The sequence below is a fragment of the Vanacampus margaritifer genome, chromosome 1 (genome assembly GCF_051991255.1).
Source record: "Vanacampus margaritifer isolate UIUO_Vmar chromosome 1, RoL_Vmar_1.0, whole genome shotgun sequence".
NCBI classification, from domain to species: Eukaryota; Metazoa; Chordata; class Actinopteri; order Syngnathiformes; family Syngnathidae; genus Vanacampus; species Vanacampus margaritifer.
This window is the reverse complement of record NC_135432.1, coordinates 23,854,184-23,869,364: the sequence shown is the minus strand read 5'-3', so window position 1 is coordinate 23,869,364 and position 15,181 is coordinate 23,854,184. Positions and strand designations below refer to the sequence as shown.

Sequence of the window (15,181 nt, the reverse complement as noted above, 5' to 3'; positions counted from 1 at the left end):
GATGGAAGGATGGAGACCAATGTTGGAATTTTTGGAATGCAGAAAATTGCTATCAGAGTGAATTGAATGAACTGGACATTTATAATTGGGAAGGAGACAGATATGTGGTAGTATGTTGCATGTGTCATTGGGAATTAATGACCCCCTTCAGAACTTCGCAACCCGAGGTCCCAAATCCTGACAGTTAAATGTGCGTTTTTTTAAACTCATTGTGACCCTACTTTAAAAGCCTAACCGTACTTTGAAAACCTATTTTGAAACCATACTTTAAAAAACCCTAATCCTACATAACATCATAGTTAGTTTTACTCATAGCACAATATTGCGTTTATTGTTCTAGATGGCATATAAATAAATTAATTTTAAAAACTACATATGTATGCATTGTTCTGCTGCCACTGAACATTTTGAGTGATGGAAAGTAAAATAAAATAATTTAAAAATATATATAAATGACTTCCTCATAACCTATGTTGAAACTCTGATCCTCGTTTGGAACCTAACTTTGAAACCTTAGTGACTCCGTAACCAGCTATAATCATAAAACGTATGTTTCTTTAAAGCGTGTGTACAAGCGGCGCTGTCAACGGGCGTCTGTCCCTTTAAGAGGACGTTCAAAGGCGGAAGTAAAGCGAGCACTCCCAGAATCAAAACATTGGTGCGCAATGGGCGAGTGTGCTTCCACCAAATAATATTTTACATTTCCGTCGAGGAGCTCCTAGCCCGCCATGCTTCAGCTAAACGACACGGTGGAGCCCGAGAGTCCGGGAGCCGCGGTCCTCCACCCGGCCGAGGTCGAGGAAGGAGTGGAGGTTGCCTTCACGCCGCTGGAGGCCGGGCGGAGCCTGGGACACGGAGCCACTGCAGCTTGCTGCGGGCCGCTGCAAACGCTGACGCCTTTTCACGTGCACAACCCCACCATGCAGGCCAAAGTCAAGGACTACTTTGTGTTCCGGGTACCACTTCCATGTCCTTTACACTTGCATACGTCATGTAAAGAATGATGATGATGATGATGATGATGATGATGATGATGATGATGATGGTGAGGAGGTTGACCCACGTGTTTCATGCTGATGTCAGCCAGGTACCATCGAGCAGGCGGTCAGCGACATCCGGACCGTGGCCCTTCCCTCTGAGGATGGAGAGGTGCTGAGCGTCTGGCTTCTGGCTCAGTAAGTCTCGTTCTATCAGAAACTCTTCACTAGAATTTGTAACATGCCCGGGAAGTTGAAATGTTAATATTTCCAAGTAAAATGCCAATGCAATTATTGACGAATGGAGAAAATGAGGTTGAAAGACTTTTGGACAGGATATCACAATTGATTAAATCTACAGATAATCAGTTTGGGTTTAAGGCTATGATGGGCACAGACATATGTGTGTGTTAATGCACTAAAAGAGATAATTCAAAAGTGTTTTTGTCTTTCTTAGATGTTTTAAAAACATTTGATAGGGTGAATCACCGAAAGCTGATACAGAGAGGTGTTCCCAAATACATTGTGCGCTTGTTTATTAACCTGTAAATGGATGAACTCTCAACAAGGCTTAGGTCATGTCAAACTGTCTGTTTTGCTGGGAATTTGCTTGTAAATCATTTACTGTATGCTGACGATTTAGTTGTGTTTAGCCCGAGTTCTGCTGGCCTACAGCAGTTTATTAACATCTTTGCAGATTATGGTGACCAACACGACTAAGAGTGAGATTATGATTTGTAGAACTGAGGAGGACAAGCACATGAACTATCCTGATTTTTATTTGTTAAATGTGAAATTAAATGTAACATATAAGGTGAAATATCTTGGACACATCATCACTGCCGATATGGCAGATGATATCTACAGGCAATGTAGGATATTGTATGCCCAGGCTAATACACTGCTGCGTAAGTTTGGTTCATGTTCTAATGATGTAAAGTTGTTCCTGTTAAAATCATATTGTACACCTTTGTATACACCTCACATTTGGCATAGTTATAAAAATAAAATAAAAAGCTAGTATGTATAGGCTTGAGGTGGCCTATAATGATGCTCTGCGAGTGCTTTTAAGAAGGCCACGATGGACTAGTGCAACTGAGACGTTTGTCTCTGCGCGAGTGAACACTTTGCAAGCTGTACTAAGAAATTTAATGTATAGTATTATTGGTAAACTGGAAAAGTCTCAAAATGAAATTTTGGTGTCACTCACCAATATTTGATGAAGTCTAATTCGCTACCAGTCAAACACTGATATGCCGGTCTTCTTAATGTGAAACTGTATTTTTTTTTTAATCTTTGTATATATTTGTATGTTTTTTGCTTAGTTTTTTGTTTGGTTTTGTTTAGCTTGTTTTGTTTGTTTTTAAGAGTGGACCCTGAGTCTGGAATAAAATTGAATATAATATATTAGGATGCACTAAAGCACTAAAGCAGTGAGTTGCAAACACTGTGCCGTGATCATTAAGTGATTCTTCCAAACTAGGCTAATTTTAGTCATGTTTCAAATCTTTTTCCATTTATATTGTCTGTTTTGGTATACAGATGTTTTGATATAGATTTTTTTTTTTTACGTGCGCAACATATACTTTATGGTAGCAGTGATGTTGGGTTGGAACACTTAATAAGCAGCAGTTTGACAAATATTGACCAATTAATCAAAAAAGAGGCTTCAAGCTTTGTTTAAAGCCACTCCCAGTTGAATTATACCTTCATACTAAAAATAGAACAAACAGTATTAACCCTTGACGAAAACAATGTAACAAAGGCCCAGCTAGCTTAATGCTAACGCTAATTGGCATCCATGTTGAGAAAGGGGATAGGAAGGTTGGCGCCTTGCTCAAAGGCATCTCGACAGTTTTCAGGATAGTAGTCTCCAAAAAATATTCAAATTATTAATTTAAAAAAAAAACTGATAATATGATACGTTTCGCAAAAATAAAAAATAAAAAAATACTACAGATGTGTATAACCCGTACCTTGTGTTTTTGTTTGTTACTTTAAATGAGTATGGGCTACTAAGTGTTTTCAAATGTTGCATCATTTTGTGTCAAACTAAGTTAAGCCAATCATGTGTGCAGAATTGACCACTGGAATAATGAGAAAGAGAGACTTGTCCTCATCACAGACAGGTAAGTAAAATAAAAAAAAATAAAAATCTCTTATGTGTTTTAAATTTAATATGAGCTGCGTCAAAGAGGTTCTTTCACTCTGGAAGTTTGACCAGCTAAACTACCAAGTATCTGGCTGAGAACCCCAATGTAGACATGGTTATTATTAATTGTATGTTCATTAGTCCCACCGTTTCGTACCAGTGAGCCAGAAATGCAGAACAGCTCGCTCACAGACCATTCAATCAAAATTTACTTGGTTGGTTAATTTCACACTTGATGAGTGGGCAGTTAGTCCAGAGACCTAACTACAGTTTTTAAAAAGTACATTTTCCATAAGATGTTCCAACAAAGTTTGGTTTGCTTTGCATGTGCAGGTCCTTGCTGGTGTGCAAGTACGACTTCATCAACTTGATTTGCCAGCAGGTGGTCCGAATTTCACTCAACGCCGTCGACACCATCTCAGTGGGCGAGTTTGAGTTCCCACCCAAATCCCTAAACAAGTACGCATGACTCATTTGACTATTGACAAAACTTTTGTATCCTACAATTATGCTTTAAGTTCATAATTGTTTTGCGGAATGTACGGATTGTCATGAAGAAATGCAGAGGAATGTAAAGAAACAAAGTTGAATAATCTGCAACATCAGGTCAATTGTCTACGGCAACTGGCATCTTCTTGTTGAATTTGTTTGGGGGGGGTCTTGTTTTTTGTTGTTTTTTTTGTTTCGAACCTTCAAAAATGACTTGGACAATTATGCTCACAATTTGTTACTGTGACCCCCCTGTATTTACAAATCAGATTTGTGCATTGTTTTTACAGGAGAGAGGGTGTTGGGGTTCGTGTCCAGTGGGACAAGCGTCCTCGTGCCTCTTTCTTAAACCGCTGGAACCCGTGGTCCACAGATATGCCCTACGCCACCTTCGCAGAGCACCCCATGGCACACGCAGATGAGAAGGTGGCCTCTCTCTGCCAGGTAATCACTTTGAACTAGGTTCAATTAGACAATTTTTTTTCTTAGCTCCACCGAAGCCATACTCTGCATTTGCCCTACAGTAGAAAAGCCAATGGCAGTCGTTCATTCATAATAATAATAATACATTTCTTTGTAATGCACTTTACATTTCAAAATAAATATCAAAGTGCTAAAATTCATGACCAGAAGACGTGAACACAGACCACTTTGTCACGTTTACACGACCGATTGCTACATGGATGACAAAATAATCCCATAACCGAGTAAGTGGTGACATAACCTGAAATGGCTTTTTTTCTGTACAGCTGGACAACTTTCGAACCCAGCTGGTACAGGCGGTGAAGAGAGCCCACAAGGAGCACCCCATCCCTGGTCAAGCAAACGGAGTGCTGATCCTGGAGAGACCCCTCCTCATCGAGACCTACCTGGGCATCATGTCCTTCATCAACAATGAGGCTAAATTGGGCTATTCCATGACCCGTGGCAAGATTGGTTTTTAGAGACAGGTTCTCAAAACGGGACAGCAGCCGCGTTTGTCGTGTGTGTGTGTGCAGCTGAGAGAAGTTGTTTGTAGCAGAGAAGTGGTCAGCCAGCTGAAGACTTGCATGGACTGTCTCGTCATTTGTTTTTAGCACTCCAGTCCCTCCTTCAAGAGCTGCCATACTTGCATGGGCCCCTCGACTGTACGGGAAAGTGACAAAAGTTGATGAAAAACGTTAAGAGCGTTTGCATCTGCCTTTTTTCTTATATTCTGTGTTTGTCCTTAACTGAGTGTGTTGCAGTTTTTTGCTACTTATTTGAACGTTAACTGTTAAAAACGGCGTTCATTGCCAAAGATGTGTAGTGGCTGTGCCTGCAGTGACAACTGACAAGAGTGTTCAATGAAGCGATCATGAGGCCACTGCGGATTCTTGGAATGGGAACTAAAGTTGGATGGCAAGTCACATGATTAAGTGGAATAAGCCTTGCTAATATGGGAATTGATCATGATGTGCTCCGTCTTAACAACTCAGCTTGTTTACTGTGGAAAATAGAATATTATTCACACTGGAAACAATAAACAATCCTATGTGACCTTTCTGTTTTTGGCCAATGTTGTTTACATTTGCCTACAGGTAAGAGCTGCTATTGTATTGTGAGAGCTGTGCTAGAGCAAAAACCTACCCAGGTATGTTACCAAATGAAGTACAGTATTCAGATCAAATCAGATTTGTTAGCAATATACTTAAAACATAGTTTATCTTTGACAAGTCTCTATCAGGGATGGGTGTCACCCGATTAAAAAAAACAAAAAAACATTGTAATGAAAATGCATATTGTTTTAAGAATTTGAGGGGGGAAAAGACAATGTTTCTCAATGGGCATAAATTATACGTGGACGGTCCTCTGTGGCCCCCTCCATTTTTTAAGATGCCCTTACCTGCTTTAGGTAGTGTTGGAATCTTGTGTAGGAACTTATTATACTTAAGCTTGTTTGGGTTCAGAATGGAATTCTGGATCGAGAAGAAACTTGCTTTTTGTGAGACATTGCAGGTTGGCAAATGTTTATAATCACTTTTACCTCTAAAACTGCGCCAGCCATGAAATGTACAGAAATCTGCTTTATTCTTTCTTCCTTTCTTGAATGTATGATGAAGTTTGAAGACTCAGTATTTTTTCTTCCAAACAATGCATTATGATTCATATAAGCTCTCCTCCAGCCCTTGTGATGTTGCGTCACAACTTGTACCCATTAGGTGTGCATGTTAGAATTTTCTAATGGTACTCTGCAGAAAATTGCTGTCCACCTACCTCTCACGTCGTTTTTTTTAAATTGGGTGCTAGAGATCTAACAATGAAACAAACGCACATACAATTTTATTCAAAATTTACAAAAATGTCATGGCAAAGTACAAATGTTTAGAAATATAAGTGAAAGTTCAGCGGCTGAGCAATCACCCTCACAGTGTTCGGAACTAGTGCTCTTGTGTGTCTAAAACTCTTCAAGTCCATAAGAGGAATGTCAGGTTTTTGTAAATGTTCAGTATGACATACTTCAAGTAAATTGTGCTGGTGGAGCTGAGTTATGAGTCTTTCCGCTAATTCATCAGATAAGTTTTTTATGCTAAAATACGCTGAAAGTGAATTCCATTTATGTGCCTGCTCGCATCACTTGTCCTCGGCGCCAGTGGTGGTGTAGCACAAGCACAGCTGCTCCTTTCCAAGAAGGATGAGAGGATCCCCATGGCAGTGCCACGTCAGTGATTGGACCTGGAAACCACCTGGCAGGAGACGGGCACACAGACGGACACCGAAGTAAGTAGTCTCATCTGAGGAAATGTATTTATTTGACAGTGACATTGGGATGCTTTTGTTGAAGAGAAGCTAATACTGCGTGAGGGTTTCTTAATGATTATATCCCTTGATGTGAATGATTAGTCATTGTGTGAAAGCTAACAGAAAATAATAATCTTCTTCTATCCCACGTAATTAGGCATATAGGCACTTTAAAAATAAAAATAAAAAGCTGACATCCATCCGCTCACAAATGTTACCGTCACTGGGGACGTGAACAGAAACGCATCCTGCCGGGGTCCACAGATAAACGTTGGTGTTGCCGGTGCATATCGCCAGCCGCGAGCGTCTCGGGTCCCATTGGAAGCAGCGCACAGCCGACATCTGCTCGAGCACGGCCTCAAGGCTCATCTTCTGCAGGTCCCACACCCAGACGACACTGGCCATGTTATCTGCGGTCAAAAGTGCACATCTGCAAGCATCTTGAAAGCGTCCTCTGAGTTGCAAAACGCTTAGCGCTGGTAATCGAATACATAGTGGTCAACAAGAGGGGAACGTGATGCCTGACCATTTTTGGTGGCCAAGTAGCGACTGTCTGAGCTGAAGGCCAACGTAGACACCCCGATCTTGGGGTTTGCTCTGTCTGGGTCTGGTCTGACCACAGGCATTTGAACTGGAGCTGGGTGAATCTCATCTGGAGGGGGTGAGAAGAGTACTTGACCCCAAAGTTGCTGTCGGCAAATGAATCAAATGTATAGTATTTTGTTGTTATTCAACAAAAGGCACTGACGTACATTTGCTCTGATTGCTTAATACAGTTGAGTCCATCGTTATGTTGGGTAGAGAGAGTTCTTCGCTGCCTGCAGCTGACCTTTTCGCCACTTCCTTATACACAATCTACAAACACAAGTACGGTAGCTTTTATAATGAAGCTCTATGGCCTTACGGTATAATGCGAATGGCAGAAGATACTTGCAGCTTTAGTGGTGGTGATGGTTGCTGGGTGTTCAAACTGTGCCATCTTTTTCCATGTGATGTGGTTAAGGATGCGTACCTGCAATATGTTTACAGTCACTAACAATACTATTTCTGACGTGGTAGAAATGAATTTCAAGACACTTATTTACAAGTATCGCTTTTGTACGGTGATTTTCTAAATGTGGGTCCATACTTTTTCATCATAGCTGCCAATGGCCAGGAATTGACTGCTGGGGCTCCAGGCCACACACTTGACACCCAGTGACCACTCGTAGGCGCTGTAAGTAAACAGCAACCGGCCATCCAGAGAATACAGCAACACCTTGTACTGACAAGAGGACATGCATGTGAAGTGTTGTGCTTCCAACAGGATTGGAAAGGTGAGTTTGACCTTCACATTTTTTCCTCTCAAGAATTAGCCCATTTACATGTACAGAAAGATAAGTAAAGTACAGTGTAAGCAAACTCACACATATTTGTGGTTTGGCATTTGGTATTGCTCAGGTGGCATTTGGTGCCAGTCACAAGGAGTTCATTTGTTCATTCAATATGTTACAAGCTACTGAGATGTAAGTCCATTGTACATGGATTTTTGCTTTTTGGATTTCCCCCATGAATAGTAGGGTTCACTTTATGAAAGCAAAAAATATGACATCTAATTATAATTTTGGGGTGTGAACAACAACTAAAAAATAAATGAATAAATACATTATGATTTTACGCCAATATGATCATATTATTAGCATGAGGACTTTACCTCCAGACAGCTGTCCCAAACAGCCAGGACGCAGCCATTGGGAGACCACTCTAACCCCGTGAGGTCTTGTGTCTCAGTCTCAAAATGCTGTAGAAGAATCATCACCACGAAATATTTACACTTTAAACAATCAAGACAGCAATAAAGATTGAGAAAATTGATAACTTACACATATCACTAACTTTTATACAACAATGTAAACCCATATTGGAAAAGTTTGGCTATCAATTTTAAACTTGTTAAATGGAAGAAAAGCCGAGTCTGTCTTTATCTTACCCTGAGCAAGTGCCAGTCATCACACACAAATACACAGACATAATCTTTGCAGTCACGACGTTCAGCCAAGGCCATGTAACAGCCATCTCTGCTGAAATCAATACCTGCAGGTAAAAATGGCACAAAACTATCATTTCGAGTGAAACAAAATACTCATCCAAATAAATGTCATTTTATTTTGTGACAATTTCAACTGTGACTTCCTATGCCTTTATCAGGTGTTATGCCACTTAAAGGTGGCGTATCATGGACTATTATTTATGGCAGCAGAGGGGATGGATAGGTCATGCAAGGGCACGAACGGGGACCATCATTTTTACACCGGCTGCTGACAGGCCTGTTATGAAAAGCATGTCCCATTTACTGAAAGGGGCACAGCTGTCTGCAGAGAGAGGTACACTTTTTATACATAGCCCGGGACTGGCCGCAAGGTAAAGAACGGCATGTGATTCATGGACATGCTACTTCTGACCCTGTCTTCAGGTGCTTGTGGTAATACATAGACACTCAAAAACCACAAGCAATTCATTACAACAGAATTGTTCTCATACTCACCCTTGTGGCAGGCTTTGGGATTCTTGATGTAAGAAACAGCTTTGGTGCACAGGGACCACACAGTGATTCTCAGCTGTCAAGATACAGGCAGAAGAAAAGGAACAACTGTGGCTCATCTTATCCAGTAAATGTCATTTCTACATCGACAAAAATGCCATTTGATATCATTTCCGGACCTATGATTTACTTGAAAAATGCATTGCCTTATGCATGAAATAAGAGTGTCAGATAGTAGCATGAGAATTATTATTATTATTTTTTTAACTTTACAAACCTTCAAAAATATACATGACCAAGAACATCTAAGCCTGCTCTTAAGACAGCCTGTACAATACAAATAAACTAGTCATCCGTTTTGCATTTGGGAATGTTTGGAGCTTTCATCACAGCGTTTAAATGGACATTTGAACTGAGCCAGCGTCTGTCACCCAAGTGGTCTGAGATGTCTACCCGGTTTGTTGAAGACATCCAGCTGTGCAGGACCTCCAATAACACCTCAACATCCCTTCATGAAAACCAATACCAATACTGTATTGCTCAGAACAAAAACACACTTCAATCCACCACATACAACGATAGAGATGTGTCCCACTGCCAATGCAATAGTTCTTGAATGGACTTTTGTGAGAATTTACAAAAATGGTCAATGCCCTCAAAGCGAGAAGAATTATTTAGCAATCAACTATTATGGAACATTCCCATATCTCCACAATACAATAACTCATGGGCAGAATGATTGAAGAGGACTATAAAAGTAGACTTGATAACATCAACATGAAATAAAACATGTCAGCAATTCCTGCTTGCGCCTGGGCAAGTGACTGCCAACGGGCAAGTGTATTTGCTGCCATATATTCTGATCTGTCATCAGAGGATTAGATTGGAGGCATTCGACATAGGAAGCCATCTCAAACCGATATAGCCCATTTCTCTTGTTACAGCTTCATGATTCTATCAAGGAACTGGAGCCTCTTCAAGCCAACATGTACACAAGGTATGGGTGAGCAATTGTCATCATGCTCATGTCAGCAATTTAGCCCGGTGGCATTGGTGACAAGTTAGATGCTAGCCTGGCTCCAGCCGTACCAAGAATGCTAATCCGAACCCCCCAATCTAAAAGCCATTACATGAGTTGAGCTCAATGTTGCCCTTGGCTGCAGTTTGGCACCCAACAACAGTTAAAGGTGGACAGGATAGGGATGGGTGATGATAATTTTACAAGAGCCAGAGATGAATGTTCAGGCTGCCAGTTTTCAATGTAGGTACAAATCATACCTTTGAAAACTGGTTTTACCTGTCCTCCCCCAACAACAAGGCGTTTCCACAATGAACCCTTCAAGGGAAAGTTTGTTTTAGTTGGTCGGATTAGCAGCTAAACTATCTCAGTGGCAGTTATGAGCTAACTGAAAATATATTCAAAAAGCAAACTTCTTGTGTACCATTATTTAAAGAAAGCACAAGTGGTCAGGCATTTTTTTTCTAATGGCACAGTATTCAAATTAAACCAGAAGACATTTCAGAATAGCACAATTACTTTTAAAACCATAGTAATTTCACAAATTCTGACAGGGTATGTAAACTTATGAGCGTAACTGTAATAATGAAACGACACGCAGCTAAAACGCACACATGGCTAAGCAGCTTTACTGTCACATAGTCAGACAGACAAACGCATCCAGAGGCACGATTCACACCACAGGCAGCTGTCCCTAAACAAGTTATTATAGCAGGCTGTTTATGAGTGGCGCTGAAACTCAAGCCTGACACCAACACCCGTCTGGCACAGCCTTAATGAAACCTTGCTTTGGGGTGAAGGTAAGTTCAGCCGGCCCGTTGTTAAGTGTGACTTAAATTGCGTTAAATTCAGTTCCGACTTGAGTGATAAAATGATTCTCTGTAAATAGTTGATAATAAGTCTTGTTAATACATACTGGTCTGTGATAGGACTGGCAGAAGGGCCTTGAGTAAAAGCCTGTGCAGAGGGTGAGAAATATTGTGATGTAATACTGATTAAAGACAGACAAACAGATAATCGGCCTGGCCAGTCATTTTGACTAATATCGGTATCTACCTTTTAAAAAAATAATAATAATCTGACTGCCGATAAAAAGTACTTCTAAAACCATTTAAATCGCAGGGAACTATTTATTAAAATTGTCAGTTAACTTTATAAGAGATGCTACTGACCCTGGGAACCTTCTGAACCATTTGTTTTTGTTTGAAAACTCATTTGCTCCCAAAAATTTATAAATACGTTCTATTTTAAAAGTTTAATGTGTCCCAAAGACATATTTTTGCGTTTGTTTTTTTTTTTTCTGCTAGAGCATACAGAAAGCTTTGATGCAGCCTCTCAACTGCAAAGAACGGTTAAACAAATGGTAGTTATTACACAAACGGCCAGCAGGTGGCAGCAGAGCAAAATACATCAATCAGGGCCATGTTGAAAAAAAACTAAATTACTTTCAACTCAAAATAGATTTGTGAATAATGATGAAACTTAGGTATATTCTAATGCTAATTGTTGCAAAATGGAAACAGATAGAAAAATGCTTTTTTTTCCTGATGAAAAAAGAGACTTTAATCTTTCTTTTGGTAGTTTTTTTTATAGAAATAGAACACAATATTCTATGGGCCTTGCAAAATATGTCAAAACTCAAAATCCAGTAAAAGAGCCGGGAGTGAAGGGGATTGCTTCTGTGAAAATGGCTGGGAGTTAATGAGTTAAAACAAAGAAATATGAAAGTTTTTTATTTTTTAGGGGGGAAAAATTCCGTCAGAAAAGAGAAAACTACAGACTGGACTGCTTTTTAGAGCTATGGTATTTACTTGTTTAAGTTTCCATGTAACTTTTTAAGACGTACTGATAACCTTGGGAGCTCCCTGAACATTTTGTTACAAATTTAATTTAAAAAAAAAAAAATGTTCAATAAACACGCTTTAAAACATTACAACAAAGTCAAGATTGGCATTTGCATTTTTTTTTATTACGCCAATGACCCCATTGGTTTGTGTTGCTGCCATGGGTGTGTAAGCTGATGCCAGCTCAGCAGCTACACACCTGCAATCCCTTCAAATACCTGCCTGATATTCACTGCCTTTGAGTAAAAACCCTCGCTGACCTAATACTTGAGGAAATACGGTATTCAACGCATCTTTGCACTGGATTTTTCAAAGGGGAAAAAATATATACAGTGTATGCAATGCTCACAAAATAAAATCTTACAAAATATCGACGTCACGTGAGATGGGGAGTTTCTACATGACTACAGCAAGTTTTATTCTAAATATTGTCAATCTTGTATTATTTTACAGTTGGAAGATCCAGACAGACACAAAGCAGACATGCCACAGACACACGCACCCCTGCACTCCTTGGCCCTGCAGACGCAGTGCGTGTTGGCCCATGACACCTGTCAAGAGATTCCCGGAGTCAGGCTCAACTCTGTATGTCACACAGGCCGACGGTTGCAACTCCAGTACAAGCTCTCATCACACAACATGTGACTACTATGGAGTGAACACAAAAACAGCCGTCAGCAGGTACAGGTTGGCCTGAAAATAATTTTTAGCACCTTCGTTATTGGTTAGCAAACTTAGGTGTAGCTGAACCCTATAAAATGTCAGGGCATTTTTTTTGTTCAGTGTCTCTGAAATTATTAAGGTAGATATTGGCAGTGTGCTTAAAGTGTTAGTACAGTGTTTCACAAAGTGTGGTATGAGTACCACTGGTGGTACGCGGGCTCCTAGTGGTACACAAAAGAAGCACTGCCCAAGTAGTTATTTTAGCTATATAGATCATTTTTATTTAACGTTGAAGTTGCACTTTTATTATTTTACTATCAGCGTAGTGCTAAAGTTTAAGCTGCATAATGTTACAGCAGCTTACAATAATATTAAACTACTTTGATGAAAGCTTAGGCCAACTAAGTTTATGTGTTTAATATTGGTCAATATGGTGGTATTTTAAAAGAGAAGTATTTTTTAAGGTTCTCCGTGTACAAAGTTTTAGAGTCACTCTGATAGATACTGTCGAAAATCACTCTTTCCTCTTGTTCCATCTGGAAAATTGAAAGCTGCTAGTTTTCATGAAAACATCATCATTCACTAAGAACGCCCAGAGTTAATTTTTCAATCAACCAGTACACAGCCGAAAATGCCTTTGTTAAATCTTAATGCACTACAGCTCACTGATAGCCAAACTATTGATGCGAATTATTTCTACTATTGGTAATTACTTCCTCCTTGGTCAAAGCTACTAAGTGTCAACCATAAGACAACATTTTGATTATGCCAGACCAACATGATGCAAAAAATGTTCCCAAGGCAATAAGAGTAATGTATGACAGGATGCTAACAGGAGTGGAGCTATGAAATCAGGCTGAATACATGCAGCAGGTGGGCGTGGACAGAGGTGGTGTATGGGGTGTTAAGGCTCTGGTGTCTGGCTATTTTTAAGGCCCCCTCTTTCCTTGTGGGCCAGCAACAGTGGAAATCAGACAAGCATATCCATAAACACACTTGCGTGCGCAAGAATGCCTGCTCGCTTGCACGCACCAACTTGGTACTTACATGGAACTCGGTGGTGTTGAGAATGTGACGTCCGTCTGGACTCCAGCGGGAAGCCACCAATCCGATCGAGCCCTCGTCAATTTTACAGTGCCAGTCAGGCTGTTCCAACGACCACACCTGAGGAGAGAGAAAGGGAGCAGGGCAGCAAGATAAGCATCACTAATGACACCCCTCACACAAACACTGTATCTTCCTTAACTTCAGTTCCAGGAGCCACTTGAAGCCATGAAAGATTGGCGATGGATCCCCCTTCAGAGGTAAGATACGTGCTGTGCAATTACAATTAAATACGCTGCTTCTTTTCATTATTAGAAATCTTTGTCTGGTAGTGAAATCTTGATTTTCCATTTTTACAATTAAGGTTTCATACAAGGCTCGATCAAGTATTTGTGTATTCAGAGAACTACAAGTACAATATGTATTGTGTAATGTAATGCAAATTGTCTGAAAGTCAGCTCAGAGAGCCAGCCATCTTTCTATATCCCTTAAGATTATATACTTCATCATTAATGTATTGTTGGCATAATTGTCATAATCTGTATTAGCACATCAAACATTGAATTACCCTGAGTCATTTTTCGGAAAACAAGAAAAAAACACAACAAATTCAGAAGAGAACAGTTGCCTCCATTCCACCTTTGTGGATTACCATTACTTGGACAACTGAAAATCTACACGGACAAAGATTTAATACCATTTTTTAACAAGCACATTGAGTTTTATGTACGTAATCATTATGAAACAATGTGACATTCAGACGTATTGGTCACCTATATAACTGAACATCCTTACCAATCAAGTACTCATCCCTCAGTGTCAAATACAGAAAACGAACATGGGGTGCAATTTGATCTTTTTCTAATATTGTGTCAAATATGACTTCTACTTCACTGGGGAGAGCAAAACTGTCTTGGGGGGAAACAAAGTTATTTACAGCTGATGCTAGAACCAAAATAAACAAACTAGAAAACAGGAAAGTGAATGTCACATTCCTATTGAAATAGAATTACAATACCAGTATGAATATCTGTCGGATTATTCCCTGGCATCTTCTCAGAGCCTACCTGTACCAGTCCTCTTTTGTACAAAGCACACAAGATGAACTGAGAGTCAGATGACCATTCCATGTGAGATATCAGGTCCAGGCAGGTGTAAAGGTTCAGGATCTGCAGCGTGCTCACATCCCGTACCACCAACCTGTACTGCACACAGGTAGCCTGCAAAATTATTAGTATTTTTTTTAAAGAAGGCGGGGGGGGGGGGTCATTTTTTTTTAAATCACTTTCCCAGTAATGACAGTTAAATAATTAAAACTTACTAAATATTTCCCATCTGGAGAGAAGTTACAAAGATGGCTGGATTGCTTGAAGACCTCAGAGAAATTCATGTTGGAGACTTCTAGACAAGAAATATTATCTTATGGAAATTAGAATGAGTTACATTCTGGTAACGGCAGCCGTGTCGTCTAACAGGGGTAATTCCCAAACTAAACACGAGATGGGGACATATACGGCCAAGAAACAAGCCTTTAAAATTACACGGACATAAGAACCATGCGCGGTTAACTCCTAAACAATCCCTGTATGGGTCTATTGTTGGAGGAGGTGAACATCAGGACATGACGTCACAGTAAACACAAATAAATGTTTTAGTTAGCAATCGGAAGAAATCCACAGGTTGCTAACTGCTGACTCGCGCCGTAAAAAGTTA

General features: G+C 40.1%; 2 protein-coding genes across 2 annotated transcripts; one reads left to right on the top strand and one right to left on the bottom strand.

Annotated features, from left to right (window-relative positions):
- The first annotated feature begins 586 nt into the window (after window positions 1-586).
- tprg1l (tumor protein p63 regulated 1-like) lies at window positions 587-5,136 on the top strand. The gene is made up of 6 exons (XM_077555018.1): window positions 587-956; window positions 1,084-1,175; window positions 3,056-3,106; window positions 3,463-3,588; window positions 3,909-4,062; window positions 4,368-5,136. Exons 1-6 carry the CDS (start codon window positions 729-731, stop codon window positions 4,560-4,562), a joined length of 846 nt encoding a protein of 281 aa, XP_077411144.1. The 5' UTR covers window positions 587-728; the 3' UTR covers window positions 4,563-5,136.
- Window positions 5,137-5,902: 766 nt separating this feature from the next.
- wrap73 (WD repeat containing, antisense to TP73) lies at window positions 5,903-15,090 on the bottom strand. Its single transcript, XM_077585682.1, has 12 exons — window positions 14,790-15,090; window positions 14,536-14,688; window positions 13,472-13,588; window positions 8,903-8,975; window positions 8,348-8,451; window positions 8,072-8,158; window positions 7,508-7,642; window positions 7,313-7,390; window positions 7,131-7,233; window positions 6,905-7,030; window positions 6,597-6,788; window positions 5,903-6,323 (listed from the first exon to the last, which is right to left on the bottom strand). The coding sequence occupies exons 1-12, from the start codon at window positions 14,856-14,858 to the stop codon at window positions 6,211-6,213; spliced, it is 1,350 nt and encodes a 449-aa protein (XP_077441808.1). The 5' UTR covers window positions 14,859-15,090; the 3' UTR covers window positions 5,903-6,210.
- Window positions 15,091-15,181: the final 91 nt, after the last annotated feature.

Excerpts from the sequence above, each read along its gene's own strand:
- wrap73 (XM_077585682.1), bottom strand. The coding sequence starts at position 14,858 with ATGAATTTCTCTGAGGTCTTCAAGCAATCCAGCCATCTTTGTAACTTC. Across the intron at positions 13,589-14,535 it reads ACAAAAGAGGACTGGTACAG|GTGTGGTCGTTGGAACAGCC; the intron begins GTAGGCTCTGAG and ends CTCTCTCCTCAG. Across the intron at positions 7,234-7,312 it reads CCATCACCACCACTAAAGCT|ATTGTGTATAAGGAAGTGGC; the intron begins GCAAGTATCTTC and ends TTGTGTTTGTAG.
- tprg1l (XM_077555018.1), top strand. The coding sequence starts at position 729 with ATGCTTCAGCTAAACGACACGGTGGAGCCCGAGAGTCCGGGAGCCGCG. Across the intron at positions 957-1,083 it reads AGGACTACTTTGTGTTCCGG|CCAGGTACCATCGAGCAGGC; the intron begins GTACCACTTCCA and ends TGCTGATGTCAG. Across the intron at positions 1,176-3,055 it reads AGCGTCTGGCTTCTGGCTCA|AATTGACCACTGGAATAATG; the intron begins GTAAGTCTCGTT and ends TCATGTGTGCAG.